Source organism: Trichoderma citrinoviride, assembly GCF_003025115.1.
Source record: "Trichoderma citrinoviride strain TUCIM 6016 unplaced genomic scaffold BBK36scaffold_13, whole genome shotgun sequence".
Classification (NCBI taxonomy): Eukaryota; Fungi; Ascomycota; class Sordariomycetes; order Hypocreales; family Hypocreaceae; genus Trichoderma; species Trichoderma citrinoviride.
In genome coordinates this window covers 1,053,975-1,079,503 of record NW_020194721.1, presented here as the reverse complement: position 1 = coordinate 1,079,503, position 25,529 = coordinate 1,053,975, and the positions used below count along the sequence as shown (strand labels likewise).

The 25,529-nt window shown below is 55.1% G+C and overlaps 9 protein-coding genes across 9 annotated transcripts; 3 read left to right on the top strand and 6 right to left on the bottom strand.

Annotated features, from left to right (window-relative positions):
- Positions 1-148: 148 nt before the first annotated feature.
- On the bottom strand, positions 149-2,443 carry BBK36DRAFT_169858 (hypothetical protein). The gene is made up of 12 exons (XM_024897831.1): positions 2,389-2,443; positions 2,316-2,365; positions 1,982-2,291; positions 1,513-1,820; positions 948-1,427; positions 780-889; positions 681-723; positions 570-628; positions 435-516; positions 348-378; positions 301-321; positions 149-239 (listed from the first exon to the last, which is right to left on the bottom strand). Exons 3-10 carry the CDS (start codon positions 2,281-2,283, stop codon positions 350-352), a joined length of 1,413 nt encoding a protein of 470 aa, XP_024746898.1. The 5' UTR covers positions 2,284-2,291; positions 2,316-2,365; positions 2,389-2,443; the 3' UTR covers positions 149-239; positions 301-321; positions 348-349.
- A 1,053-nt stretch (positions 2,444-3,496) lies between these two features.
- BBK36DRAFT_1126159 (glycosyltransferase family 41 protein) lies at positions 3,497-10,534 on the top strand (the record flags this gene model as incomplete). The annotated part of the gene is made up of 11 exons (XM_024891353.1): positions 3,497-3,717; positions 3,771-3,810; positions 3,876-4,000; positions 4,058-4,253; positions 4,322-4,663; positions 5,397-5,463; positions 5,594-6,334; positions 6,395-6,692; positions 7,196-9,148; positions 9,222-9,835; positions 9,990-10,534. The coding sequence occupies 11 exons, from the start codon at positions 3,497-3,499 to the stop codon at positions 10,532-10,534; spliced, it is 5,142 nt and encodes a 1,713-aa protein (XP_024746897.1).
- A 516-nt stretch (positions 10,535-11,050) lies between these two features.
- Positions 11,051-12,109, bottom strand: BBK36DRAFT_1126264 (hypothetical protein; the record flags this gene model as incomplete). The annotated part of the gene is made up of 2 exons (XM_024891364.1): positions 11,051-11,292; positions 11,389-12,109. The coding sequence occupies 2 exons, from the start codon at positions 12,107-12,109 to the stop codon at positions 11,051-11,053; spliced, it is 963 nt and encodes a 320-aa protein (XP_024746896.1).
- Positions 12,110-12,830: 721 nt separating this feature from the next.
- On the bottom strand, positions 12,831-14,171 carry BBK36DRAFT_22829 (hypothetical protein; the record flags this gene model as incomplete). The annotated part of the gene is made up of 2 exons (XM_024897952.1): positions 12,831-13,494; positions 13,588-14,171. The coding sequence occupies 2 exons, from the start codon at positions 14,169-14,171 to the stop codon at positions 12,831-12,833; spliced, it is 1,248 nt and encodes a 415-aa protein (XP_024746895.1).
- Positions 14,172-14,754: 583 nt separating this feature from the next.
- BBK36DRAFT_1126549 (hypothetical protein) lies at positions 14,755-15,209 on the bottom strand (the record flags this gene model as incomplete). Its single annotated transcript, XM_024891390.1, has 3 exons — positions 14,755-14,904; positions 14,978-15,117; positions 15,182-15,209. The coding sequence occupies 3 exons, from the start codon at positions 15,207-15,209 to the stop codon at positions 14,755-14,757; spliced, it is 318 nt and encodes a 105-aa protein (XP_024746894.1).
- A 452-nt stretch (positions 15,210-15,661) lies between these two features.
- BBK36DRAFT_1126850 (secretory pathway Sec39) lies at positions 15,662-18,521 on the top strand (the record flags this gene model as incomplete). The annotated part of the gene is made up of 3 exons (XM_024891428.1): positions 15,662-17,168; positions 17,224-17,380; positions 17,441-18,521. 3 exons carry the CDS (start codon positions 15,662-15,664, stop codon positions 18,519-18,521), a joined length of 2,745 nt encoding a protein of 914 aa, XP_024746893.1.
- Positions 18,522-20,090: 1,569 nt separating this feature from the next.
- Positions 20,091-21,364, bottom strand: BBK36DRAFT_1126795 (RNA-binding domain-containing protein; the record flags this gene model as incomplete). Its single annotated transcript, XM_024891418.1, has 4 exons — positions 20,091-20,605; positions 20,668-21,014; positions 21,084-21,189; positions 21,313-21,364. 4 exons carry the CDS (start codon positions 21,362-21,364, stop codon positions 20,091-20,093), a joined length of 1,020 nt encoding a protein of 339 aa, XP_024746892.1.
- Positions 21,365-22,336: 972 nt separating this feature from the next.
- On the bottom strand, positions 22,337-22,996 carry BBK36DRAFT_1136363 (acyl-CoA N-acyltransferase). Its single transcript, XM_024892954.1, has 3 exons — positions 22,809-22,996; positions 22,782-22,783; positions 22,337-22,744 (listed from the first exon to the last, which is right to left on the bottom strand). The coding sequence occupies exons 1-3, from the start codon at positions 22,973-22,975 to the stop codon at positions 22,341-22,343; spliced, it is 573 nt and encodes a 190-aa protein (XP_024746891.1). The 5' UTR covers positions 22,976-22,996; the 3' UTR covers positions 22,337-22,340.
- A 624-nt stretch (positions 22,997-23,620) lies between these two features.
- BBK36DRAFT_1136361 (hypothetical protein) lies at positions 23,621-24,996 on the top strand. Its single transcript, XM_024892953.1, has 2 exons — positions 23,621-24,413; positions 24,485-24,996. The coding sequence occupies exons 1-2, from the start codon at positions 23,779-23,781 to the stop codon at positions 24,987-24,989; spliced, it is 1,140 nt and encodes a 379-aa protein (XP_024746890.1). The 5' UTR covers positions 23,621-23,778; the 3' UTR covers positions 24,990-24,996.
- The last annotated feature ends 533 nt before the right edge of the window (positions 24,997-25,529 follow it).

The following is a 25,529-nucleotide window of genomic DNA, read 5'->3' as shown; positions in this document are numbered from 1 at the left end:
TTATCATAGAAGTCCATGTACGACGGCAACGTGTCTGTAGAGGTGCAGGCAAAGTATATGTAGCTGGGAGCATTTCCCGCCGTAGTGTATCACTCATCTGAAACAAAGCTGTACATTTGTATATACCTACAGGGCTTCTTAGAAAGTCCTGGAAAGGGGACGATGCTGTTGAAACTGCTATCGATACCATGTCGTCAATACCAACCCGACTGTTGAAGCAAGCAAACTATGCCATTCCCATATATGTTTGTATCAAACTCAGAGTCCCCTCTGGTCGATTTTATTTACCATCAATAGTGTCCCAATATGCCAAAACTTTTGCGTAAACGAACCCGCCAATGCAGGATCTCTAGTAGAGGACTCTCGTCATGATGCAGGCTGTCGTGATCAGTTAGACAGTGCAACGCAATAACAGCACAAGGTTCGAAACTTACAGCTGAGGCCCTCCAGGCTCTCATAGATATCCTTGATCTGCTCATATCTTACGTTGCTGATATCGGCCATCAGGTACGCCAGCTGTGAATTACATTAGTGCTAAATCTCAGACGGGACGAAAGAGGCGCTCTCACATCTCCCTTGCTGTCACTGATCTGCTTATCGACGTTGTGGTCGCCGAGGATCTCGTTGACTGGTCTTGGTCAGCATGATACACTCTGAGGAGTGGGAAACACGGGACAAACCTTTACGCAGCACACCTGGTACGTTGCGGTGGATGTAAATGACCTGTCGCGGAAGATTAGAACCGATGCATGCTGCTGAGAATATAAAAGCCAACTTACACGAGCGTGCTCCGGCTCGTCCAGGGTGAGGGATCGAAGCTGGGCTTCCGGAAGGTTGACACTTCCCAGAGTGATACCTTGGTTGATGTAACGAACCAATGCCTCGGCAACTGTATTCTAGTCAGTATGCTTCAACTTCTTTCTGGCTTCGCGGTGGTGCGGGCTAACCTTCAACGCCAATTGCACGCTGTGCTTCCTCTGTGCTTCCACCGATGTGGGGGGTGAGGATGAGGTTGCTCAGGCTGCGGAGCTCTTCCGCCCAGGGGTTCAGGTTGTTTGTGAAATAGTCACCGTTGCCAGCGGGCTCGTTGGGGTAAACGTCAAGGGCGGCGCCGGCAATGTGCCCTGAGCGCATCGCCTTGACCAAGGCAGGGATATCGACAACGGTTCCACGGCTCGCGTTGATCAGGTACGATCCCTCCTTCATGCGGTCCAGCTGAGCGGCGGAGATCATGTTTCTCGTTTCGGGGAGATCGGGCACGTGGAGAGTCACAAAGTCTGCCTCCTCCAAAAGGTTGTCTAGTGAGGGCACTTGGCGAGCGGTTCCAAGAGCCATCAGGGTGACGACGTCATAGTAAATGACGTTCATGCCCATGGCTTCGGCAAGGACCGACAATTGGGAACCAATGTGTCCGTAACCAACGATTCCTAGCAATCCCGAGTTAGAAGACGACGAGTTGCTTCGGCTGCCTCTGCGGCTTGGGGCAAGAGGGACGGGCGAAGTAGAGCATACCCAATGTCTTGCCACGAATCTCCCAGCACTTTGCGCTGACCTTGTTCCAGGTGCCACGGTGCATTTCAATGGATCGGTCGCCAAGCTGGCGCGCCAGGGTGATAATTTCGGCGATGACGAGCTCTGCAACACTGCGAGAGTTGGCGAACGGGGAGTTGAAGACGGCAATACCGCGACGAGCAGCATAGGTGAGATCGACCTGATTGGTGCCGATGCAGAAGCATCCGATGACGAGCAGGTTCTTGGCTTCGCTGAGAACTCGCTCGCTCAGCTTCGTCTTTGAGCGGATGCCGATAACATGGATGTCACTGGCATTGGCAGAGGTCAGCGGTGGTCAACAGCAATGATCAAATGGAAAGGTCAATTGCAAGAGCCAATTGGCAAAAAGCCAACCGCAGCAGTCAATTCGCAACAATTGACTCAACGGTCAGCTGCAACGACCCATTGCAACGCAACAAGGACTGCTTACCGGATCTTCTCAATCAGCTGATCTTCAGGCAGCGAGGACTTGAGGGCTTCCACTTGATAGCCCTGGGCCGTGAGGATGTCACGCCCGGTCTGGTTGACATTCTCCAGCAGCAGGATCTTGATGTCCTGCGTGTTGAAGGGCTTGAGCAGCTTGGGCACGCTCCTCCGGGGCAGCAGTCCGCCGAGACTGGCCGTGGGCGACTGCAGCGTGGCGACGGGCGAGGTGGAAAGATTCTGGCCCCAGCTGGAGACGACGGATCTCGAGGTTGGGGCGCCGGGGTTGATATCGCGAGCGGACGACATGGTGATGGTTGACTGACTGCGTGTGAAGTGACGTTTGTCTGTGGCAGGTTGCGAGGTCGTTGGAGATGCTGGCTTATTTATTTTCTACTGCTAGAAGATAGTCGTCGACTTGCCATGACTCACTGCTCTCTTAGGTTAAGTAGGTCCCGACGTAGCATTTTCAAAGTACAAAAAATCGGGCAGACAACTTTTCTGTCAGGAAGGAGCCGACACCGGCTTGCGGCCAATTGCGGCCACTTACACATAGTCGGTAGTCATACGAGTGGCTACGGCCAGCGCCCCGGCCCTGAGTATAGTATCTCGCATCAGATCCAATGAGATGTCTGATAATATAAAGGTACTCTGTGTTGTCTGTCTACAGGCAATGCTATATTTTGTATATTTCTTTAAAGTGTAATAGCTTTGATCAACGAGTACCTTGGGCAGGCAACCTCCAATCGATAGGTACTAACGTGGAAAATCCCCGATGATGGGATTTCACATGCAAACAACAGCCTCGTCACACTGAAGTGGGCAAGGGATGATCATCTATCAAGACCAGGAGCAACCGCACATGATGCGCATGTGCAAGACGCTCTCTACGGAGATGCCAGTTATTGTCCGATATGTCTGCAGGTTCATGCTATAGCCGTCTAGAGAAGATTAAAAGAAAAAAGAAAGGCAGCCATCTCTCTGCAAGGCATGAAAAGCTCCGGTCAGCATCAGTACAAATTCCAGCTTCCAACAAACTCCGACAGACCCCACGCCAGGTGGGTGGGTGAGTTATATAAGCCGGCAAGGCTGGGGAGGCCATGCACCCCGTTTGCGAGCTATTGCTGCCGCTTCTCCGCTAGTGCTCCCAGAGAGATTAGGAGGACAGTGTTGGTGGCCTGTGATAGGGCCTCGATGAGGAAATTTTTCACTTCTTCCCTATTCCATCTCGCAATATGTTACTGTAATATCAACCAGCATTTTCTGGTGACGCTAAAGCAACGCACATCACTTCATGACGTCTTGCTGCTTATTTGAAAATTGCCTGTCAGAATAAGACAACTTGAAGTTACCGTAGGTACATGTACATGTAGGTAGTTTTAAACTTAAGGTACAGTACGACTAGCACGGCGATCCTCATTTCTAGTGGCATCTACGGAGTACTCACAGAATGCGATGAAAGCACTCCGGTTGTTCCTCTTATTCCCTTACTACTATTACTAACTTGACACCACATGTAAACATGCTTTCTCCCCTGCGCTCGCGGCTTGCGAAAGCCACTCCCCTCCTGGGCACATGTCGCCAACTGCGATTGGCCTCTTCAGCAAGATACCCTCAGGCCGTCTCGCCTCTAGCCTTTGACCTCCATTCGCCTGCAAACCCGAGCAAAGATGAGAAGACCAACCCGATCCTCTTTTTCCATGGCCTATTTGGGTCCAAGAAGAACAACAGGGCAATCAGCAAGTAAGCGGTGGTGCTCCCTCTTGTGCCGTAGTCCCTCGCTCACAACATCGTAGAGCCCTGGCTCGAGACCTGAAGACTCACGTATACACCGTGGTATGTGAAGTGCAAGAGATCATCCAAGCCCGTTCATGAGCAAAGCAATTAAACAAGAGTAAAAGGATTTGAGAAACCATGGCGAATCTCCCCACGATCCCCGCCACGACTACGTTGCCATGACCGAGGACGTGTTGGCCTTCATTGACCAGCATGGTCTCAAAGAACCTACTCTGATAGGCCATTCCATGTATGCTCATTTGAGACAGCGGGAAGCCCTGACAGCTGGCTGATGTATGTATTGCAGGGGGGCCAAGACGGCCATGTCGGTTGCCCTCCGCTCGCCAGAGACGGTGGCAAAGCTCGTCGCGGTTGACAACGCCCCCGTCGATGTCGCGCTGAGCAGGACGTTTGCTTCCTACGTCCGGGGCATGAAGAAGATTGAAGAAGCCAAAGTCACTCACCGGTCCGAGGCCGACGCCATCCTCAAAGACTACGAAGAGGTTGATGCCGCTGCTGCTCCTTGATGCGCTTCTCGCTGAGACTGAGACTAACCCGTGTCTCGCGACAGTCGCTCCCGATCCGCCAGTTTCTGCTCGGAAACCTGTATCGCTCCCCAGAAGACGGCATCCAGAGGTTTCGCGTGCCCTTGGACATCCTCGGTCGATCACTCGACCACCTCGGAGACTTTCCCTACAAGAACCCAGGGGAGGCACGCTACACAAAGCCAGCCCTCTTTGTTCGAGGCACCCAGAGCAAATACGTGCCGGACGACGTGCTGCCCGTCATTGGCCAGTTTTTCCCGCGCTTTCAATTGGCCGACATCGATGCCGGTCACTGGCTAATATCGGAGCAACCTGAAGCCTTCAGACAAGGTAATTTAAACAAACACCAAGCATACTTGTCTGGATCTGTGTTGGATGACTGACACACACATAACAGCCGTCGTGAGCTTTTTGCAAGAACCTGAAGCAGCGCAATAGAGAGAGAGAGGTGAGAGAGGATTAGACCGTCATAGAGCAGCATTTTAGACTAGAAGGTATTTAGACGACTGTAATGTGTATCTTGCGGTTTTCCTTGCAACGAATATACCCCGAACCCCGTTAAACTACTCTGAATGCCTACCACCTTTGTACATGATAGGTAGGTATAGTAATGTAGATTCTGCTTTCGGTCACAGTGTCAAGTTGCCGTTTGTGTTCATGCCGGATTGCGATGCTGCGACATCTCCTACTATTAGAAACCAAACCAGTCTTTCCCCCCCTTTTTTTTGGACAATAAAACCGCACATCTCGATCCCTTGAATGGGTAAGCTCGAGCACGCAGTTGTTTGTAGGTAGGCAAGGTATGCATTTCTTGGCTGGCCCACGCCCACACTGTGTACATGCAGCTTGCATGCCCGAGTAACGCGGGCTTTAGTCAGTGCCACCCACTCTACATCATACCTTACCTTCCCCCCCCTGCTTGAATCACCCAGCCTCGAGGTCCTTAGCTCAGCCCGTTTGTCACTACTGGACGCTTTCCCTTGCCTTGCTTGAAACTCCATGCTGCGTCTGCGTTTGCTTGCTCACTCCCAGGTAAGGTAGATACAGTACGACGCACAAACCCGGACCCGGTACCTCGAGAAGCGGCCTTAGTCTGGCAAGGCAGACGGGGAGGTCAGTCACTCACGTCGTCTCAATACCTGTGCCGCTGTTGCAGCTGCTGGGCCCCGTGCACATCAGCGCAGCGCCTCAGCCCCCGATGCCTGCCGGCGACTTCAGCCATGATGTGAACGACGTCGACATTGTTGCTCGTCCGCAAGTGCTTCTGCTTCTCTCTCCTTGATCCGGTCGACTCGAAGCCCGCCCTCGCCCTCGCCCTCGCACCCGCCATCATCAAACCCGCCGCCACCATCCCACCGTGGGCATGTTGCCCCTAGTGCAGACGCACCCGCGCGTGGTGCCCGTCCCCGTCGACTTCGAATCCTTTGGAGTACCCGCTGCCAGGCCCGGAGTCGACAGACGAGCCATCGCGTCGCCCTACCATCGCGGCACCTCTCACCCCTACGGCGCCCCAGGCAGCTCCGCTCCCGCCGGCCAAGGCTCGCGAGACCACGACTACCACCTACGCCGCAAGACGCCTCGGGGCACCATCGACGCCGGCTACGATGGCTCGCCGACGCAGCTGTCGCCCGGCCCGCCGCCGCTCAAGCAACTGATCCTTCCGACACCTTCTGGCATATACCCCTACGTCCCTCCGAATAACCTGCCCTTTCACGCCAAGTCTCGTCTCTCGAACGCCGATCCGATAAGCCTGGGCCAGGCTCCCGTGGCATCGCCGTGGTCTCTCAGCTATGGAGGTCCCAATTTCGTTCTCTCCAGCGGCTCCTCCATGGTCCCTCAGCCGGGTCCCTCATGGCAGCCATATGGATATCCCATGTTCAGCCAGGTCCCCGGCATGTACCAGCCGCTTATGAGGGCGGCAGAGTACAATGTGCGAGCGTTTTGTCCACCCCCAGCCTCTGCGCCTGAGACCGCGGCGTTCAATCAGTTTGGCTGGCAGCCCGGCGCCTCGCAGCAGAATCTTGGCTATTTTGATACTTGTCAGTACCCTGAACCGAGGTCCATGCTGCTCCCTGGAACCTTTCCACTACATGGTTCAGACGCCCAACTCCCATATAGACCAATCCCGGACTTCAAGGCCATTCCCGACGGTGCATTCCCCTCACAACCGTTGGTTCAAGGGGGCTATCTGGGTCAGAGCACAGTTGTAGAGGATGTTTCCGCCGGCGAGCAATATGCTGTCCAAGCAAGTTTTACGGAAAAGGTCTACTCCAAGGCCCAGGAGCATTACGTTGAACTGCTGGCCTACCTGCAAACTGCCAGGCGGCTTGATCAGATGAGCAGTGGCGGCAATCCTAGCTCGAGATTCAAAGTCCTGGTATTTCCAAGACCCCCAAAGTCTAGAAAGGAGCATTCCAATACTTTCCGAGGTCTGAATCGCAGCGTTGAGCGGCCTACTTCTTCGACCGTCATGCCGAATGGCCATCCTCGGGCATTGACGTCGAATATTGAGGATACCCTGAGCAACAACACAGGGCCACCGATCGGGCAAGATGGCCCTGTGGAGGCTCATCGGCCTCGCACGTCGGTAATGCAATTTCCTGCGCCATCCAATGTGTACACCCCGTCGTCGCCGTTCGGCGCAGTTGGTCCGGTTGCCATGGCGAAAGCACTACCGATACTAAATGCAAAAAGTTCGTTCGAGATGTTGAAGAATCTTTGTGAGCAAAGTAATTGGAAATGGATCGATGGGATCTTACTCGGTGGGTGTCTTTTATATGGCCTATCGCGTTTTGAGGACGCCGTGGAATGGTTCTCCAGAGTTCTTACTCTAGATTCAAGGTTCGACCTGCTCCAGATGAACTATCAAGTGGTTGTTCTATATCTGACTCAGATTATAGCCATGTCGAGGCTATCACGAATTTAGCCGCTACGCTCTATTGCCTCAACCGCCAAGAGGAAGCTGAGCAGCATTGGTTGAGAGCCATCAAGCTACGCCCTGACCATCTAGAGGCCACGGAACAGCTCGTCGGTCTGCTGTACAAGAAGCGCAGCCGGGAGGCGATTGACATCATTTGCTTCGTGCAACAAGCGCTGAAACTGACCGGAGGAAATCCGACCCGGACGAGCTACCCTACCCCGAACGATGACCATCCTCTCAGCCAACAGCCATCAAAATCCGGTGCGCCCTTTGGCTATCCTTATGAAACCGCATCCACGACGAGTAGCCATAGCACCAGACGCTCCGACTTTGGGTCCAGCGGATATGCGCTTCCCAACAGTGAAAATGGCAGGATCCTGGCATTGGTTCATGCCAAGGGCACAATATTATACGGCTTGAAGGATGTGGAGAGGGCCTCGGAAGCATTTGAAGAAGCTGTGCTGATAAGTGTTGGGGAGCGCATACGAAGCGTCCAAGACTTGGTTACCCGAATCCATGCTGTCCTCGCGCCGGCAGGATCACACTCGAATGGTGACCGGAGACCAGTCTCTCGGCGCCCCCTCTTGTTACCCCCTGAGAAGGCTCGCCAAACAGCCCATCTTGTATTTGCTGCGGGCGGCGGAGGCAGCGAACTGCCTGGGCTGGCATCCGTTCCCGAAGGTGCCGCTAGGCGGGTCGCCGTGCAAACGACGAGCAACGCTCTGCTCTCCCTGGCCAAGATCTTCCAGGACGCAATGTCCGGCGGGAGCACTGTTCCCAGCCTGCTGAGGCAGCCCTCAGGGATTGGTGACATATTGGCGTTGTACTATCTATCGCTATCTCTCCAGGAGAGCCCCTCTACAGCAAACAATATCGGCATCCTCCTCGCGGGCGTGCAGCAGACGGCACCAAGCAATGTCAGTGCACCTGACATGGTTCCTCCTCGTCCCAGTCTCCCCGGCGTCGTACCTGGCAGTGGCCTTGCTCTCGCCTTGGCGTACTATAACTACGGTCTTCGTCTCGACCCGAGACATGTTCACCTGCACACCAACCTCGGCAGCCTTCTAAAGGACGTCGGCCAGCTGGACCTCGCGATCCAAATGTACGAGCGAGCGGTGTCATGCGACAGGACATTTGATATCGCTCTGACCAATCTGGCCAATGCAGTCAAGGACAAGGGTCGCATCAAGGATGCCATTGCCTATTACAGGCGAGCGGTGGACTCGAATCCCGACTTCGCCGAAGCCGTCTGCGGACTCTTGACGGCCCTCAACTCCGTCTGCGATTGGCGTGGCAGAGGCGGAGCGCTACTTGAATCGGGCAAATATGACCGATGGCACGTTGACGATGAGGGCACCCTGGTCGATGTGCGGACGGCCATGCATGGCAGTGGCCTTACCCAGCGAGTGATTGGGATCATACGTCAGCAGTTGGATGATGCATCGCAATGGGGCCGCAACATACTGCAACAGCCGACCATTCACGGTCTGGCACAGCATCTCAGGGACTTCTGCCAGACTCCCGGGTTTGATCTGGAGGAAGCAATACGTGCTTGGGCTCGTCAACCGTGGGAAGGCTCACGCTTGGTTCGCCTTGTGGAACGGGCTACAAGGGTCATCTCGTGGAATTGGTATCATGACCGGCACGTCGCCCAAAGTGAGGCCACGCCCTCGCGTTACCTGCGACCTCAGCTGCCCTCATCTCTCACCATACCATCAGCGCCAACTGTGCTTCCTTTCCATACCTTCACGTACCCGCTGTCTGCCAAGGATATACGGTCCATCTCCCAGCGCAATGCAATGCGAATATCGGCCTCGACGCTTCGGGCCCCTTGGCTGCCGCCCACGGTGTATCCGCCACCACCTCCGCCAAGTCCCCATCTGAACGTCGGATACGTGTCGTCAGACTTTAACAACCACCCGCTAGCTCATCTGTGAGAATCATCATTCCCTCATTTCCCCCTTACCTTGCGAAGCAGTATACTAACACGCTTCGGCCAACCACAGGATGCAGTCCGTATTTGGGTTCCACAATCCTCAACGTGCCCGGGCTTTTTGCTATGCCACCACGCCCAGTGACAAGTCTATCCATCGGCAGCAAATCGAGAGAGAGGCGCCCGTGTTCCGTGATGTTAGTTCCTGGCCAGCAGAGAAGCTGATCGAGCAAATCGTTCGCGACGAGATTCACATACTGGTCAATCTCAATGGCTACACTAGAGGTGCTCGCAACGAAATATTCGCTGCTCGCCCAGCCCCCATCCAGATGTCTTTCATGGGATTCGCCGGGACGCTTGGTGCAGAGTGGTGCGACTACATCCTCGCCGACACGACGGCCATCCCGCCGAGCACTCTGCGCCCTTGGAGGAACAACACCACCATCGAAGACGTCTTTCAGGACAAGACCGAGGGGGATGAGGGCCAGTGGATGTACTCGGAAAACATCATATTCTGTCGAGACACGTTCTTCTGCTGTGATCACGCACAGTCGTGCGATGCTAATGAACGCGACATGACGTGGGAGGACGAAGAGAAGCGTCGATGGAAGATGCGCAAGGAACTATTTCCGACAATCGCAGACGATGTCATCATCTTGGCCAACTTTAATCAACTGTACAAGGTAAGTGAAACACGCAACACGCCCGTCTCTTTGGCCACCTAGAAGCATTGCTAACCCCTGATGGCAGATTGACCCGACTACTTTTCGATCCTGGCTACGGATTCTGGCCAGGACCCCCAAGGCCATACTCTGGCTTCTACGGTTCCCCGAACTGGGAGAGACCAATCTGCGACAAACGGCCGAAGCCTGGGCCGGGGCGGAGGTTGCTAGCCGGCTCGTCTTTACTGATGTGGCGCCAAAGAACCAGCACATTACCAGGGCTAGAGTGTGCGATCTGTTCCTCGATACTGCGGAGTGCAACGCGCACACCACCGCCGCCGATGTCCTGTGGTCGAGCACTCCTCTCCTCACCTTGCCTCGGTATTCGTACAAGATGTGCTCTCGGATGGCGGCGTCCATCCTGCGAGGCGCGCTGCCCAAGTCGGCGGAGGGTCAGCAGGCAGCACGGGAACTGATTGCGGATGGCGAGACGGAATACGAGGATCAAGCTACAGAGCTAGCCGGGGGGCTAAGTTACGTGATGACGAATGAGGGATACGGCCGGGGCACGGGACGGCTGGCGGAGATACGGAAGCTGCTGTGGGACAGCAGATGGGAGTGCGGACTGTTCAATACACGGCGGTGGGTAAACGACCTAGAAAGGGCTTACGAGGAGGCATGGCGGCGGTGGGTTGCGGGCAAGGGCGGTGACATATATCTGTGAAAGGGTTCAAATCTAGATGGCGCACTTGTTGTGGTTATGGATTGGGATCTATGGGCCATCCCAGTAGGCTGGGTTTGGGTCAGGGCATTTTGCATGGATTTTTGGGCGTTGCATATCAGGAGGAACGCAAGTACTCCGGATGCCATGGGAATTTTGCTATGTAAGTATCCATCTAGCTGGCTAGTGGGTGCCACGGGACAGCTGTATACCATTTTAATGGACTTTCGAACTTTTTTTTTCTTTTCTTTCTGCAATGCTTTTCCCTGGACGGCCCTGGTGTTGGTTGTTATGTCGTTTGCTCGACCGAATGACGGGAGAAAAGACGAGGATTGACGCGCTTGACTGGCAGGAAACCATGTCCAGGGCCAAGGACGACGTTTGCGTATGAGCAGATGGTACGAAGCAACTCTTTACATCACGATCTTATCTGGACTTTTTCCTCATCGATTACCACTCCTCTCCTCTCTTCTCTCCTTCTCCAGACAAGCCAGTGCTCAAGTGCAAAGCCCCTTTCTATCACTTATCCACATCAGTCTCCGTCCAGGGCTTCTCATCGGCCAAGCCGCAGTCCCCGTCCGGCTCCAGCTTCGAGGGCCTCTGGGGAGACGCCGGATGGAGGAGGACTGGGTCTTGTCGACGGTTAGGGGATATGGTGCCTTTACGGGAGGGATCCAGCAGGTTGTTTTCCGAACGGTGGCGCCAGAGCTGACGGGTTGTGTTAAGGCGGGCTGTTGTGTCAAAGTTGTCGCAGAAGGAGGCTGTATATGTATAGCCAAGGAGTTGAAAGCAGTTAGTTTAACGGGAGTTAACGGACAAGGGATATCCACGGGCAGGGGACCGCAAGCACGACTTACACGTTCGTCTGCCCTGGCCGTCCTCGACCTGCAGACGAGGGGGTCCAAGCCCAAAGTCGTCCTCCCGCTCAACCTCATTGTCATCCACCAAGTTGCCCCTGTCGGCCACCGCCGCCGCCGCCGCCCCCCTCCGAATGAGACTCCCCGACCTCGCCAGCGCAACGGCCTCGACGCCCCGGCCAGAGACCTTCTGGATGATGAGCTCCAGCCGCTTGACCTCGGCCCGGAACCGCGCCTCCTGCGCCGCCCACTCGGCGACGTGCGCCTTGCTGCGCTCCTTGTCGTCCTGGCGCGCGGCCTCGAGGCGGGCGACGTCGCGCTCCGCCCTGGACAGCTGCGTCCGCAGCTTGCTGTACCCCTCGATGACGTGCAGGACGTGCGAGGTGTACTGCGGGCCGAGCGTCGGCGGCGTGGGGGCGACCATGATGGCGGTGCGGAGGATGTCCGCCATCTCATCCACGGACGGCGTGTTCTGCAGGCGGTCTGCTTCCCGGACGAGGATGTCGTTGTCGGCGTCTGAGGCGGAGTGGTAGAACCCTACCAGGGGCCGCGGCGAGATGCGTAGATGGTGGGGGTTGCTGGACGACGACTCGAGGCTGTCTTCGCTCGTGAGTAGGGGGTGGTGGTGGTGGTCGTAGGGAGACTGGTGGGAGGAGGAGGAGGATACGGGGGTGCGGCAGCGTTGGCCGGGGAGGAGACGCATCCAGCCTGAGTCTCCCATTGTCGGTTGAGGTTGATGAGACTTAGGTCGCTGTGGAGGTCATGTGCGGATTGTGGTGATGCTGTCTCTTTGGCGTTGAGAGACGGAGCGTATTTGTTGTTGGCGGAGTGAAGATGATGTACGCGGTTGGGGCTCAATGTTGGAAGCGCTTGAAAGAAGCACTTGAAAGGATGAATCTGATGTGACGAGTGATGGAAGATGAAAGGGCAGGTACTAACGAGGCACAGCTTCTCATCGAGGGAGATTGTTTCTGCATCCGAGCGGTGAGTTGTGGCAGCTGGCTGGCAGCTGGAGGAAGTGAATATAGGGGGGCGAGAGGCATTGTGACAGCTGCTGGGAGCAAACGAACGTGGCAAGCCGTGCGTATCCCGAGTTACTTATGGGACACTCCTGAATGCAATTGTATGAATACATGGCTACTACTTTACTATCTTGAGTATACGCTTTGGGGAGGAAAAGGACTCGCAGTTGCGGACTCTGAAGTTGGGAGCTGAACATGAGACGCGCCCGTTATTGTTTGTTAGAAATTGAAGCCTCCTACCGCTGACCTTTATTTCATGCATCGGAATACAACTATAGAAGCTGGACATTCCCCCCCTTCACCAAACAGACTCTTCGGGTCTTATGGTAGTATTACATCGCAATCAAAGGAAGCCCCCCTTAAACGTCTTACTGGCAGTATAGCATCCCTCTTCATCCCCCTTTCCTCTGCCTTCTCCGGTCATTCGAGCCTCGGCACTTCCTTCACCGTGGGCAAGGGTCGGCGGAAGCCCGAGTAAAAGTGCTGGTGGGCATAAAAGCGCTTCGTAGATGCGGACATCGTCCTGTGCTGCTCCGGCGACTCATGTGAGTCTGTGAAAACGTCTTCTTCTTCCATGACGGGAGGAAGCAGCATCATCGTGGCCATGTGGACATGTGCGTGCGAGCTTCTCCTTGGCGGTCTTGTTGAAGATGATGAAGATCTCTTGCGGCGGCGACGCTGGCCGTTGTCTACTTGTTCCATGAGATATGGCTCTTCCTCGCTTCCTTCGGAAACACTCTGGAGACGATGACGACCGCGGCTGTGACGACGCTGTGCAGTTATTCGAGTATCATCATGTGTCTCTGAATACACCATGTCCGGATCGATGAGCTGCGTCTCCTGTTCTTCCCTCGGGCTGCCATACGCATTATCCTGATGTCGGCTTCCTCCAAACCTCTCGTCCAGTGTGCCACTACATAGCAGAGCGTTGCCATCGTCCACCACGAGATTCAGATCCCAAAGATAGGACCATGCACGATAGTGGAAGCAAAAGGTCGCATACGGCGCGTCTGTCGCGTCCTGTAGACTCCATTCGTAATAGCTTGCATCTTCGGGGTGCTCAAGGAGTCCAGTCGAAGGTGATCTGATCCGCTCGGATATTAGCTTGAGCGTTCACACGCAGCAACGAAACTGTCTTGAACCAAAGTCTCTCCCAAATCTCAGTTGGTCAACTTACATTATGCCATATTGTTCCTGGTCTCGATACGGCGCCAACTGAGGCGTGCTCCTCCTCCGACTCTTTGCCCGAAAGACTCGCACCTCAATGAGGCCCCCATCGTCAGCCGCAGCAACGGCATCAGGACCAGGAGCAAAGCAGAACGACCTCGACTCGATCCCACTCCTCTTGAGCAACATTCCATTTTGCTGCAAGTGCCATCGATCACTCGGCTCAAACAAAGCCCGTGAGATGATGCCTGATTCCGCCCCGGGCTTGATTCCGCAGCTGGTGATGCTGCGCCCGTTGATAAAGAGCTTGAAGTAGAGGTAACATGCCGGCTCTGGATGGCGATGGATGAAATATTGCACCCAGAACTGCGACCCTGGTGTAGAAGGGACGTAGACGGAAGCCCTGGGGGCTGTCTTTTGGATTCGAGGCGAGTCCAAGCCGGGAGGCGCGGCATCGAGGTCCTGAAGCTTGGATACGGCTTCGCCAACAGACGCCACGCGGACTGAAGAAGCATCGGGATGTGGAAACTCGGGCAGCTGGATCGAATCTGGCTGAACGACGAGGGACAGTTCGATTCCTCGCAGGCAGGGCATATTTGCGAAGGGAAGCTGGATGATAAGCCGGCGTTAAATCTGAAGCAAAAGGCAAACTGGCAACAAAACACAAAGCACAGCTGCCAGAGTATCAAGGGAGGATTGAGATAAGTTGGCAACTCTGGCAGTACCTATGCGCCCGGTGCCAGGCATCGAACGTCGCAGGGGGAGCAGAGCAAGAACGTGGACATGCAGCTGGCCAGCCAGCGAACGGACTGCCGGCACTCACTATTCGCTCACTGTGCAGAGTGCCAGCAGCTGGTAGAAATGGCATAACATCTTTCTGCTGCTGAACGCTTCGTAGTCCAGGTAGTAATCGTTTGTATCGAGCAGAATATTGCAATAGATTGAGAGATACCCTTTACCTTTCAACCTCGAGACACAAGGACAGCACACTGCCAGCGTCAAACCCCTCCAGTCCTCCAGCCTCACAGCACAGGATTTTTTTTGTCAATGCACAATCATCAAGAGACACTCCAATTCCGCCTGGTTTTCCTATATTGAAACTTGCTGCGCTATCTATGCGCGCCAAGGGGTTGTAGTTCACGCCGAAAAGATCGAAGCCTGCGCCGTGTCCGTCGCCTCAATTCCCCTGCCCAAGCACCGCTTTTGTATCCTCCGTCTTCCCCAGAAGCCCCAGGTTCCGGATCTGGCTCGCGCTCGGCGCATCGTCTCGAGCCGTCGCTGATTGAGCTCGGGCATACGCAGCTTGTAACGCCAGCGCTCTCGCATGCTGTGTATATCCGGTTCGTTAGCTCCCGTGACCTTGTCTCTGCCCAGCACATCTTGCTCCCCCAGAAACGGACCTCCTTCTTGTGATGCAGGCACTCGTAGTAGTCTTCCAGTACGGGCGAGCACTTCTTCTTGCCCGAGTCGTCGGAGGCCGAGGTGTTGACTACATAGCAGGCCATGACCTCCTGCCAGAAAGGAAAGCAACGGCCGACGCCTGGAAACGCAGTCAGTCAGAGATCAAATGTCTGGCCAGCTGCCCGCTGCTCCGGAGCACGTACCGCCATGCATGCCATATCCTGAAGCCATGATGTGCCGAGTCGTTGATTGTTGCGACTCCTAGGTTCGCCGTTTGCTGCAGCCAATGATGCTCGTCAGGATTCGGTACATCGGGACAGAGATTAATGCTCATTGGGGCGCTAACAGTAGTACTCAAGGGTGTCCGCTAAGCTACGCTGCGCCATAAGTACCGCCGGATAGATAGCCTCGCCCCGGTACTGGATCGGCCCCGTTATTCAGCTGGAATGCCCCCCATTGGCGAATCGGGACAGCGAATGCCCGCTAATTCAATAACAGTTCCTGATGACAGCATCAACAACTTGGATACTCGCAGTCGTCACCAGTTCCCAGTTTACACCATAGCTATTTTCGTTGTTGAGGAGCAGGCAACTTCTTTTGCTAGGAGACATTTCCACCTTTGCCACACCGGCCCTCACGGCCTGGACGGTCCACAGCCTCATCTGTGGGAAACCAGCCCCAACATGAGCTCCCTGCTCTCACCCGGCAAGGTGTTACTGCTTGCCGCTCACTATGCGACACATGGCGATATCGAGAGCCTGGCCTGCCTGGCCAGTCGGCAGGCCAAAGTGCTGCACAAAGAGCTCTTGTTGAGGATTCTGCTTACTTATCTGCCGGAAACTGTGAAGCCTCCGACCTATGCTGGCTTCTTGCTCGCGCTGGCCAGGGATAGCCTTGAAGGGGACACTGAGGGCGAACTGGACACAACTCCTGTCGAGCATCTGTCTGAAGATGAAGTCATCAGGCAGGCAAGGAAACTGCATCTACAGCAGCTCGTGTCCGCGGAAACACCAAGCGACTTTCACAACGACCCGATAAGCAACTTTCTCATTCTGAGGTCTTATAAGATAGACAGCGAGGCCGGTCTTCTATCACAAATTCCAAGTCTCCTGGCTCCATTCCTGTCACACTCGCCGGCACTTCGCCTCTGGACAACGTCTACCGTGATTCCCTACGTAAGGAGAAACGTGGAATACTACGCCGATGAGAATCCGGTATACTCTCTTCTCGACTTTCAGAAGCTCTCAGATCCAGCCGCCGTGCTGTTCTTGCTCTCTCGGACCGGAAGCCGCGAGGAGGATAAAGGCTTCATCGGCCGTGATGTTAGAGGATTGGTTGGACCGTGGCTTCATGGAAAAAGCCGATGGACGTCGAAGCCTGCCAGCGACAGTCAAAGCGCCGCCGACGACGCGGAATCGTCCCTTCTATCCCCCGGCTGGGAGCAATTTCTCGAATGGCTCGTTAATCAAGCAGCGACTTCGTGGACTGTTGCCGTTGCTGTAGCAGAGCAATGGGGAGGTCCCAAGGATATAGACCTGGGCGAGATGGCCGACTTGGAGTTCACTGAACCTCAGCACCAGTATCTGCTACTCGGCTATGCGCGAGCGATCCTTGCGTCTGCGTATCTCATTTCTGAAGCCACAGTGGAAGCACTTTCAGGCGCCTACCGGATGGTATATAAGATGAGATCCATGCTTGGCTACAGTGAGATTCCTCCCACACTGGATGTGGCCGTCTCTCAGCTGCCCAGCTTGTCCGGCATCGATGTGTCCTCGCACGTTGGCATGAAAACTGCAACTTACATGAGAAACGATCTACTTCTCGAACAGAATCCATTAACATCCCCTACAGAAGGGGCCATGGCGTTGCTGACAGCATTGATACTAAGTGCCTCGATCTGTACCAGCTTGGGTGTGCCTTGCTCTGTCAAGAAAGCCGGCGACCTTGCTTTTATCCAAGATCAACGGGAACAGAAGAGTGAGATCGCCAAACTTATTCGAAGCGCCTCCGCCCAGGCACACGGGGACGAGGACAGGTACTGGTCTCAAGTAAGGACCAAGATGCTATGGCTGAACACTTGGGGCGTCGATGGGGATCGGTCTACCAATCTCGAAATAAGAGGCATGCTCGGAGCTGTGCCCAAGGAGTTCGTGGAGACGGAGATTCTGAAAGCTCTTCTCTCCGGTTCACGTATGAAAACCAGCCTCCTCTAATCAATACCTACCATGCTGACTTTGCTTTGTAGGGTATACCCTTGCTAAGAGCATCTACGAGGACAGTTCAGAGCAGCCGCTTGCTGCCGAAGTCATTCAGGACACAGTTTATCAGGCGGCCTTGCGCGCTTTCGACAATGCTTCCAATCCCAACCGGTCGAGGGGTGGGCTGAAGAAGTGCGATGAGATGTAAGATTTGCGACTTCGCGTATCAACGCTCGAAGAAAACATCACTGACACTCGCCCTAGAATTCACTCGTTCCCAAAAACATTAAACAAGACGCATCCAGCCACCAAACGAGTGGAAGCCCTGTTACGATGCACGCATGCCCTGAGTGAATACCGCCTCACGCTTAAACAAGGCGAGCCGTTCAAGCCCGTCGTCCTTCGAGTGCACTCGGACCCAATATCCATCATCGACAAAGTCCTGGAGCAGAATCCAAAAGCATACACGCGTCTTCCCGAGTTTCTGGAAATGGCAGCCAACATGGTCCGCGCGGGGATCACCCAACAGGCCCGGTCCGTCAAGTTCGATTCGCCGGCAGAGGACAGCAGCAAGGAGCTCGTCCGAGCAGAGAAGCTCATCATCGCGCTGTGCATAGAAGCCGCGCTGAGGGAAGACGATTTCGAGACGGCGTACTCTTACGTGGTTAGTCGCCTGGAGGCGCCCGCCTCGGGAGGAGGAGGAAGCCAGGAACAGGACGAGTGGTCCTGGAAGGCCGCCCTCAAAGCAGGGCAGTACGTCCGCACCGACCGGACCCTGCTGCCGACGCACCTGGGCATCGCGAGCGGCAACCCCGAGATCCGCCACCTGGAGCAGCGCATAGAGTGTCTTGCCACTGCGCTGCGCGTCGCGCCCGCATCCCAGCTCCTGGAGATCCTCAAGACGTTCCGCCGCTGCGAGGAACAGCTCGACTCGGCCATCGCTGAGGAGGCCGCCGCAGAAGCCTCGTGGGCCGCCGCCGGCGAAGTCCCCGGAGCGTTCGAAACCGCTGGTCCCGCCCACGGCCTGCAATCGTCGAGGAACATGACCGCCACCGCCGCGTCGAAACAGGCCGAGGAGGCACCCATGTCGCTGTTTGACCTATCGCGGGCGACGGCCAGCGTGGCATCGCGCAACTTCACGAGGCTGTCGAGCCTATCGTCGTCGCTCGCCGGCGCGGCATCCTTGGCGTCGTCTACGACCAGTAATAGTACGTTGGGGGAGCAGCAGGCGCCACAGCGGTTACGCAAGAGGGATCAGCTCAGGGAGGCTGCCACGGGGACCCTTGTCTCTGGGGTTGGTTGGTTGATTGGGGCCAACGTCAATCGAGAAGCAACCGAGACTTGATTTATTTTGATGATAATGTATACGATGTATTTACAACTAAGCTTCATTACTCAACGGGAAGTCAGTGGATGGGGTTGACTTAATACTACCGTTAGAAACAGAGAGCAGGGGAACGAGAGAGGGTTTCTCTATCGGCAGTTCCAGGGTTGGATGCCACGGCTACTTGTACTTTGATGTCCTGCGTATTCCATCAGGCATGTGTCGTCCTTGACTACTCGTACCTTATGCAACGGCTACGCGATAGCGTAAGACTTTGAAACAAGGAATCTTTTAACCCGTCGAGTCCAGGCAGATAAGGATTGAAGCATCTCGAAGCAAAAAAGGCTGAAGCATTGCGTTTTCATAGGCCCAAGCGAGGGGCCGTCTTCCGCTTCACTCAAAGAGCCCAGACATGCTAAAAGCAACACTGAGTATCTAGGAGAGAGCGGCACGTTTTCATTCAAGCCTACACACAGTTAGTATATATCAATTCATACGAAAAAAAGGGGGAGTTGCCAAGTCAAGACCAATCGTCAGGTCATTTTGATGCCGGCGCTTCCAGTGTTTGTAACCGTCCGATCGAAACTTTTTGTAGTGTAAATGCGCAAATCTCAAGTAAGAGCAAGAAAAGAGGGCGAAGCAATGTTGAAACAAGTATTTGGTCGATGAGAAGCAAATCTGCCAAGGCCAGGTTTGCCTGCGGGAAAAGGCTCCGGAATCTGATTCTGGAAGCTGGGTTGCACACGGATGTTATTTCAGTAATGGTTGGATAGATAGTTGCATTGTGTGTGTGTGGTGTGCCAAGAGGCATTACGGCGGATGTGCTGGCTGGCGTAAGGTGATGGAGTTTTTACGTTGGCTACTGGCTTCATCAGGTGGTGAGTTAGCAGTTTCATGGTGCTCGCCTTCATCATCAGCCGAACAGGAGATGTGAATCCAGGGGGTTATCTGTCGCCGGTCAACGCACGTGTCCGGTTTTTTAAGCTGGAATAAAAAACCTGTCGACACATGGCACGACCGGCTTCAGCGGTCCACGAGGTTCACGTCGTCAGGAATTATTGATTGCAAGGCTCCTGAAGTTGACATTTTGGTGGGCTGTTGCGAAAGGTTGTTAAACGGTATCATAGGGGGTTGGCGCAAAGGTGACGATGGAAGTGATTGATTCTGCAAGATCCGGAAAGCTGCCCATAAACGGCCCATGCGCAACTCTGTAGCCGCAAGACCGACCAGCACGAAAAATGTAAATATCAGCGGCGACGGCCGAAAACCCGAATTTTGTTTTCCATCCCTTTGCTGTCGCATATCGCACGAGACTCCTAATCGAGCAGATCCTGACGAAGAGTCCGCAGCCGTCCATGGAGGTCGATTGACAAACCGCGGACACGACAAATAAAACAAGAACAACTTAGAGAAAAAGAAACGGAAAAGAAAAGAGAAATAAGCAGCAACATGCAGTCCATTAGTGACAAAGACGTCTTAGTCGTCAGGGATCGGTAGGAGGGCAGTCGAGAAACGACGGCATCATCAGTGCATGGCCGACTCGGGACCTGGTACAGTTAGCGCCCATGCCCACGGGTTTGCATTCATTCATCAGATCGAACCTCCGTAGGACTCGCGTGCCTCGGGTCGAGAGGCAGGCTCGCCGTATGCTGGGCCACCGCTGGCGGCAGGCTCTCGAGATCGGCCGCCGTCCCGGTCACCGGTACGCTCGTATCGATCACGGTCGTATCCGCCGCCGCTGCTGTTGCCGCCACGGGCACCGTAGCGGTCGCCGCGGTCATCGCGCGAGTTGCCGTAACGCTCGCGACCGTAGTTGTCGTCGCGGTCGCGACGCTCATAGCCGCGGTCGTAGCTGCGATCAGAGTCTCTGCCCGCATAGCTACGGTCGTCATATCGTCGATCATCACGGTAGCTGCGGTCGTAGCCGCTGCCGCTGCCGCTACCACCACCACCGGCACCACGCTCCTCGTATCGCCGGTCATATCCTCGCTCATAGTTGCGATCATAGCCTCTTTCGTTGCCGCGGTAGCGGTAGTAGTCATCACGAGAGTAGCCACCACCTCCGTAGCCGCCACGTCGGCGCTCATCGAAGCGAGAACGAGGGTCTATCACGATTGAAATCTCATCAGCAGGGGGGAACAGCAGGTGGACGATGGGGACAACATACCTCGCTTGGGAGGGCCAAAGTACTTGCCCGGTGTGGGAGTACGAGGGCGGGCACGGCGGGCCTTCTCAATGCTCATGGTACGGCCTTCAATCACCTCGCCCTGGAGACCCTCCTTGGCGGCCTCGGCCTGCTCAGAGGTGACCATCTTGACGAATCCGAATCCACGGGATTCTTTGGTGTGGGGGTCGCGCATGATCTGGCACTTCTCAACCTCGCCATACTTCTCAAACATCTTGGAGACCTCAGCCTCGGACAGGCGAGGGTGGATTCCGGTGACGAAGAGGTTGGAGCCGGGGTTGATGGCACCATCGTCGTCGTCCTTGGGACCGGGTGCATCCTTGATGCTGCTGCAGAACTTGGGTCAACAGTGCGACCACGAGACAGGACAGGACAGGGCAGAGCATGGGCAGGCTTACGAATCGGCACCAGAGGGGGACATGGAGCGGCGACGGCTTCCAGCGTCGTCGCGCGCAGGTCGAGGCGAGGCGCTTCTGTTATCGCGCTCGTAGCGAGGAGCCTCGTCTGGTGAAAAGGCCATGTGTCAGCGGCAGTCCAATTCGTCGAATGCACGCGGTACAAAACGCGTCGAAAAGAGGCGAGTTGGGTCGACCATCGTCATCAGCATCGCAGCTGAGCCAGACGTACCTTCGTAGCGGTCGCCATTAGCGGCCTCGTAGTCCATTGCAGTGGTCGCCATGCTTGCCAGGTCGTTCGAGATGGACGGATGTGAGTAGAGGGCGAAAACCTGGGGATTGGGTGATGATTTGGCGGTTCGCTTCCCACTCGAACAAGGACGAAGGGAGAGGTTGCTTGGTCGGAAAAAAAACCTGGTGGCACACGAAAAGATGTACTGTGACTGAGAGAGCCGATGATTAGGCGGGTTGGGTGAAGGGCGAGGCGAGCACAAACAACAGTCCAGAACAACGGCAGCGCGGCTGGTCGTCGGTCAATGGCAGCGTGGACAAGGGAACTGAGGAGCGGTGCTTCGTCTGGTGCAGATGAAGGGATGCGCTGGATGAACGAGAGAGGCTCGCAGTAACAGCTGGGCAAGGCTCAAGGTGCGAGGCACGGCGGAGCGCTGCATGGGCCAGCCGAGTGGCGACATGGCGAATTGGCTGGGTTGGAGTGCCTGACAAAGGGTCCTCAGCTTTAGGTAGGTATTCAGAACAGCAAAGGCCATGTTTCACTTGGCCGGCATTGTTTGATTAAGATGGTCTACAATCAAGGTTCTCATTCCATTTCCTCATTGCGAATAATACTCTCAGAGGACACCACCTTGCAGCAGATCAAGAGGTTTCGAAGCACTGCTATTTTGAAGCCTGCAGTTGAGGTGAAATCCTAACCTATACCTCCCCAAGGCGGCCCTGCTCATATGTCTATATCTGTGTCTGTATCATACACAATGCCGCCGCCGCCTGTCTCTCTCTATTGCTCTTTCTACTGCTAAGTAGCATGATGATGGCTTTTCAAATCCAATTGCGCATCGCATCCGTACGTCAGGTAACCAGCCGAAGCAGCAGCTCCTCTCACAAAGGGACAAACAAACAAACAGGGCAACGGGCAACATCCTCCCTCCCGCAACAAGGACGCGACCCATTTGGTCAAAGAAACTCCAAAGAACCACATGCTCCGTTGATTGTCGTGCCGAGACCCTCCATGACCTCAAACGGACATCACCAGACATCCTCTGGGTGCACCTCGTGCTTCTCGCCATCCGCTCTGACGTGCTCGTGCTTTGCGTCCCTCTTCATCGACTTGCGCATGTCGAACGCATCCTCGCTGTCCTTGTCGGGATCGGTGGCATGCTCCCCGTAGTAGTCCTTGACCACTCGAAAGACGCTGTAGCCCAGTTCTTTGTAGAACGCTATGGCCTTTGCGTTGCTGCTGCGGACAAACAAATCCATGAACCAGGCGTTGTGGGCATCGGCCGCGGCCTCGAGCTGCTCAACCAGGATCTTGCCGATGCCCTGCCTTCTTGCCTCCGGTGCCACCGTCAGGGCTGTGATGTGGGCGTGCCAAGGAAGGTAGTGCTCTGAATATTTGTATGCGTCTGGCGATGACTCAACTTTGCCCATGACTTTGAACAAAACGCATCGATTAGCAGTGCGCAACAATGCCGCGGAGAAGAAGAGGACCAACTATATCCGACAATGTTTCCCTCCGCATCCTCGCACACTTGAAACAGAGAGGGCCATTTTGCATAGTATTGGAGATAGAAGCTGAGCTCATACGTCTCCGTCAGGGGATCTAGGTTGCACTTTGAGAACTTGTTGACGTCGTCAGGCCGAAATCGTCGGAAGGTGGTCATTGTTGTCTAATAGCCTTTGCTTTTCACGGCCGTCCACTCTATGGATTGGAGATGGATTCCTGCAAGTGTCTGGATGTTGCAGTGTTGAGTTTGTCCTGGCTTCATTAGACTGAGAGAAGGATGTTCAAGTGTTGATAAGCCCACTCACTTATACTGGTGAAAAAGGTAGAGAATAGATACCAGGGGCCGACACTCTCGCCTTGGCAGATCAGAATTCCAAATGGAGATGCACCTCTATTACAGGCACCTGTCTTACATGAGCTCTACGAGTATTTGCACACCTCGGTATGAGCATTGAGTTGTTCTCTCACCTTTCTGTTGGACGTACCTACTCGTAGCACCACATTTTGCCTAGCCCCTCTTATTAACGCCACCGCAGCTTAAACCTTGAAGGTGTGCAGAAAGCGAGGCCAGAATTGCATGCAGTGAGTACCCATACGGTACCTCCCGACAGCTACACCGCTGCCTGACTTCTGCGCTGTTCAAGTTGCAACCGTTGTAACGTCAAGTATCTGGAAACCCGGCAATCTTATCGCGATAGGAGCTGGCTTACCGTATCTTTGGTTTGGTTCGGTTCCTGACCAGGGGCTTTGTGTTCCTCTACCGTACCCTCTTGGCCCTTCATTTCAACGGCTGCAAGTAGTTCCCCTGCTTGATGCCAGTATCCGATCTGGAGGCCGATATTCGACAACTAAAAGACATATTGTGCCTCAGGAAAGGCGACAGATATCAACCCTGCAACCCCGAAGATCCCTCATCTGATATTCCCAAGAGGCCTCCTCACCAGCCTGCGCTCACCCATTATGCCCGGGTCGCCGCGAACTCCACGACACTCGCGCAACTCATCAGCAGTCGACAGCTTCGCCGGATCGCCCCCGATTCGGCGGTTCTCGAGATCATCCGCGCAAGATGCAATACCGTCGTTCTCGCACAGCCCGAACCAGCACGATGTCCTTGACCTTGCGGTGCTAGGCGGTCCCGGAACAGGGGCTGGCAACGGAATGGGCAACTTGGCGGATGAGCTGGCGGATGCATTTTCCGACTCAGGCGACGAAGGCGACTACGATGCCGAGGGGCAGGAGTACGAGAAATCGGCAGACCAGGCGGGACACAACGACGACGCAGCACGGGGTCCGTCGGCAAACGACGATGCGAAACGAAGCGAGGGGGACGCAGGCCTGCTCTCCCCGCGCCCAAAGAACCACCAGGGCCACCAGAGAAAGTCGAGTCTATATGATGGCAGCGACTACGGCTCGGACTCGGATCTCGACATCGCCGGCATTCCCCCGAGTCTCATGGCCAAGATTGACGCTGTCGAGAACCTCACAATCCGCGGGACGGATAACTACGCAGGCACGGCGGACGATGTGCTGAAGCGGGTGATTCAGGAGCTTCGCGACCTGGGGTCGCAATCTAGCGTCGAGGGCAGCGCTTCGAGGTAAGCCTTTGGGCGACGGCGATGTTGTCGTGGAGGAGGTTCCTGGTGCTAACTTGACGGTTCTTCCCTAGACTTATAACAGCACACTCGGCACTGACGACGCATCTTGCGCACCAGACCCGCCAGCTTCACAGCCTCACCTTTCCCCTGCTCTCTCCGCCTGCACCCGCCCCTGACGCCGAAACGATTGATACCCTTATGCCCCTCCTCGGATCCCTGACGGACGACATGCCGCGGCCATCGACGTTGGCCTTTAACTCGCTGACGGCGCTGCACTCCATCACATCGGAACTGGTACAGTCGCTGAGTTACCTTTCCGACACGCTGCACATGTCTCGTCAAACAACAGCCGCCGCCAGCCGGAGACTGAAGAGCGCCAAGGAGCTCGTTGCCGAAATCAGAAAGGAGGACGAGCTGAGGGAGCAGGGCGAGGAGTGGCTGACGAGGGGGAACTGGGGCGAGCGGCTGGAGAAGAGGGAGTGTGCAAGCATATGCGGAGAAGTCATTGGCGGGTTCGAGGATGTCTGCAACGGCTGGAGGGAACGACTGCTTGCCCAAGCCGAACCTCAGGCGTAAATAATACTCAACACCGCGCATGGATATGAAGACGGGAGAGGGATAGGATAAAGGGCGATGGCGGCGGCTGCACTGATAACATTGAAGCGAATAGCAACTTCTTTCTTCTTGTTTAATTTTCGCAACTTGTTTGATAGATAGAATCATGAATAGGACATTGAGCATGGCCTTTTCTGAAGAGAGACGTTTCTGACAAAGTCAAGAAATGATATCGAACTGTTTCAAGGCCACGAGCGTCTCTTTGATAGAAGAGAGTTGTAGAGAGACACGGGTATTGTGATGACGTTGGTTTTAGTTGAGCCTTTGACTACTACTACTAGTCTATATCGCGCCTTGAGAGCCCATGCCAGGATGGGGCGATTCAACTTGTTCTGTCTTTGACCAGAACGAAACCTGGTCGCCAGACGTCCAAGTCGCTCCCTTGCGTCCGGACATCTGAAGCTCTGTGCAGCAAAACCCCTGTACAAACAGCACACCTGACGAACATTGCGAACTGATGACTCAGCGGCCCAGAAACAGCCATTACCTTATTGAACAAAA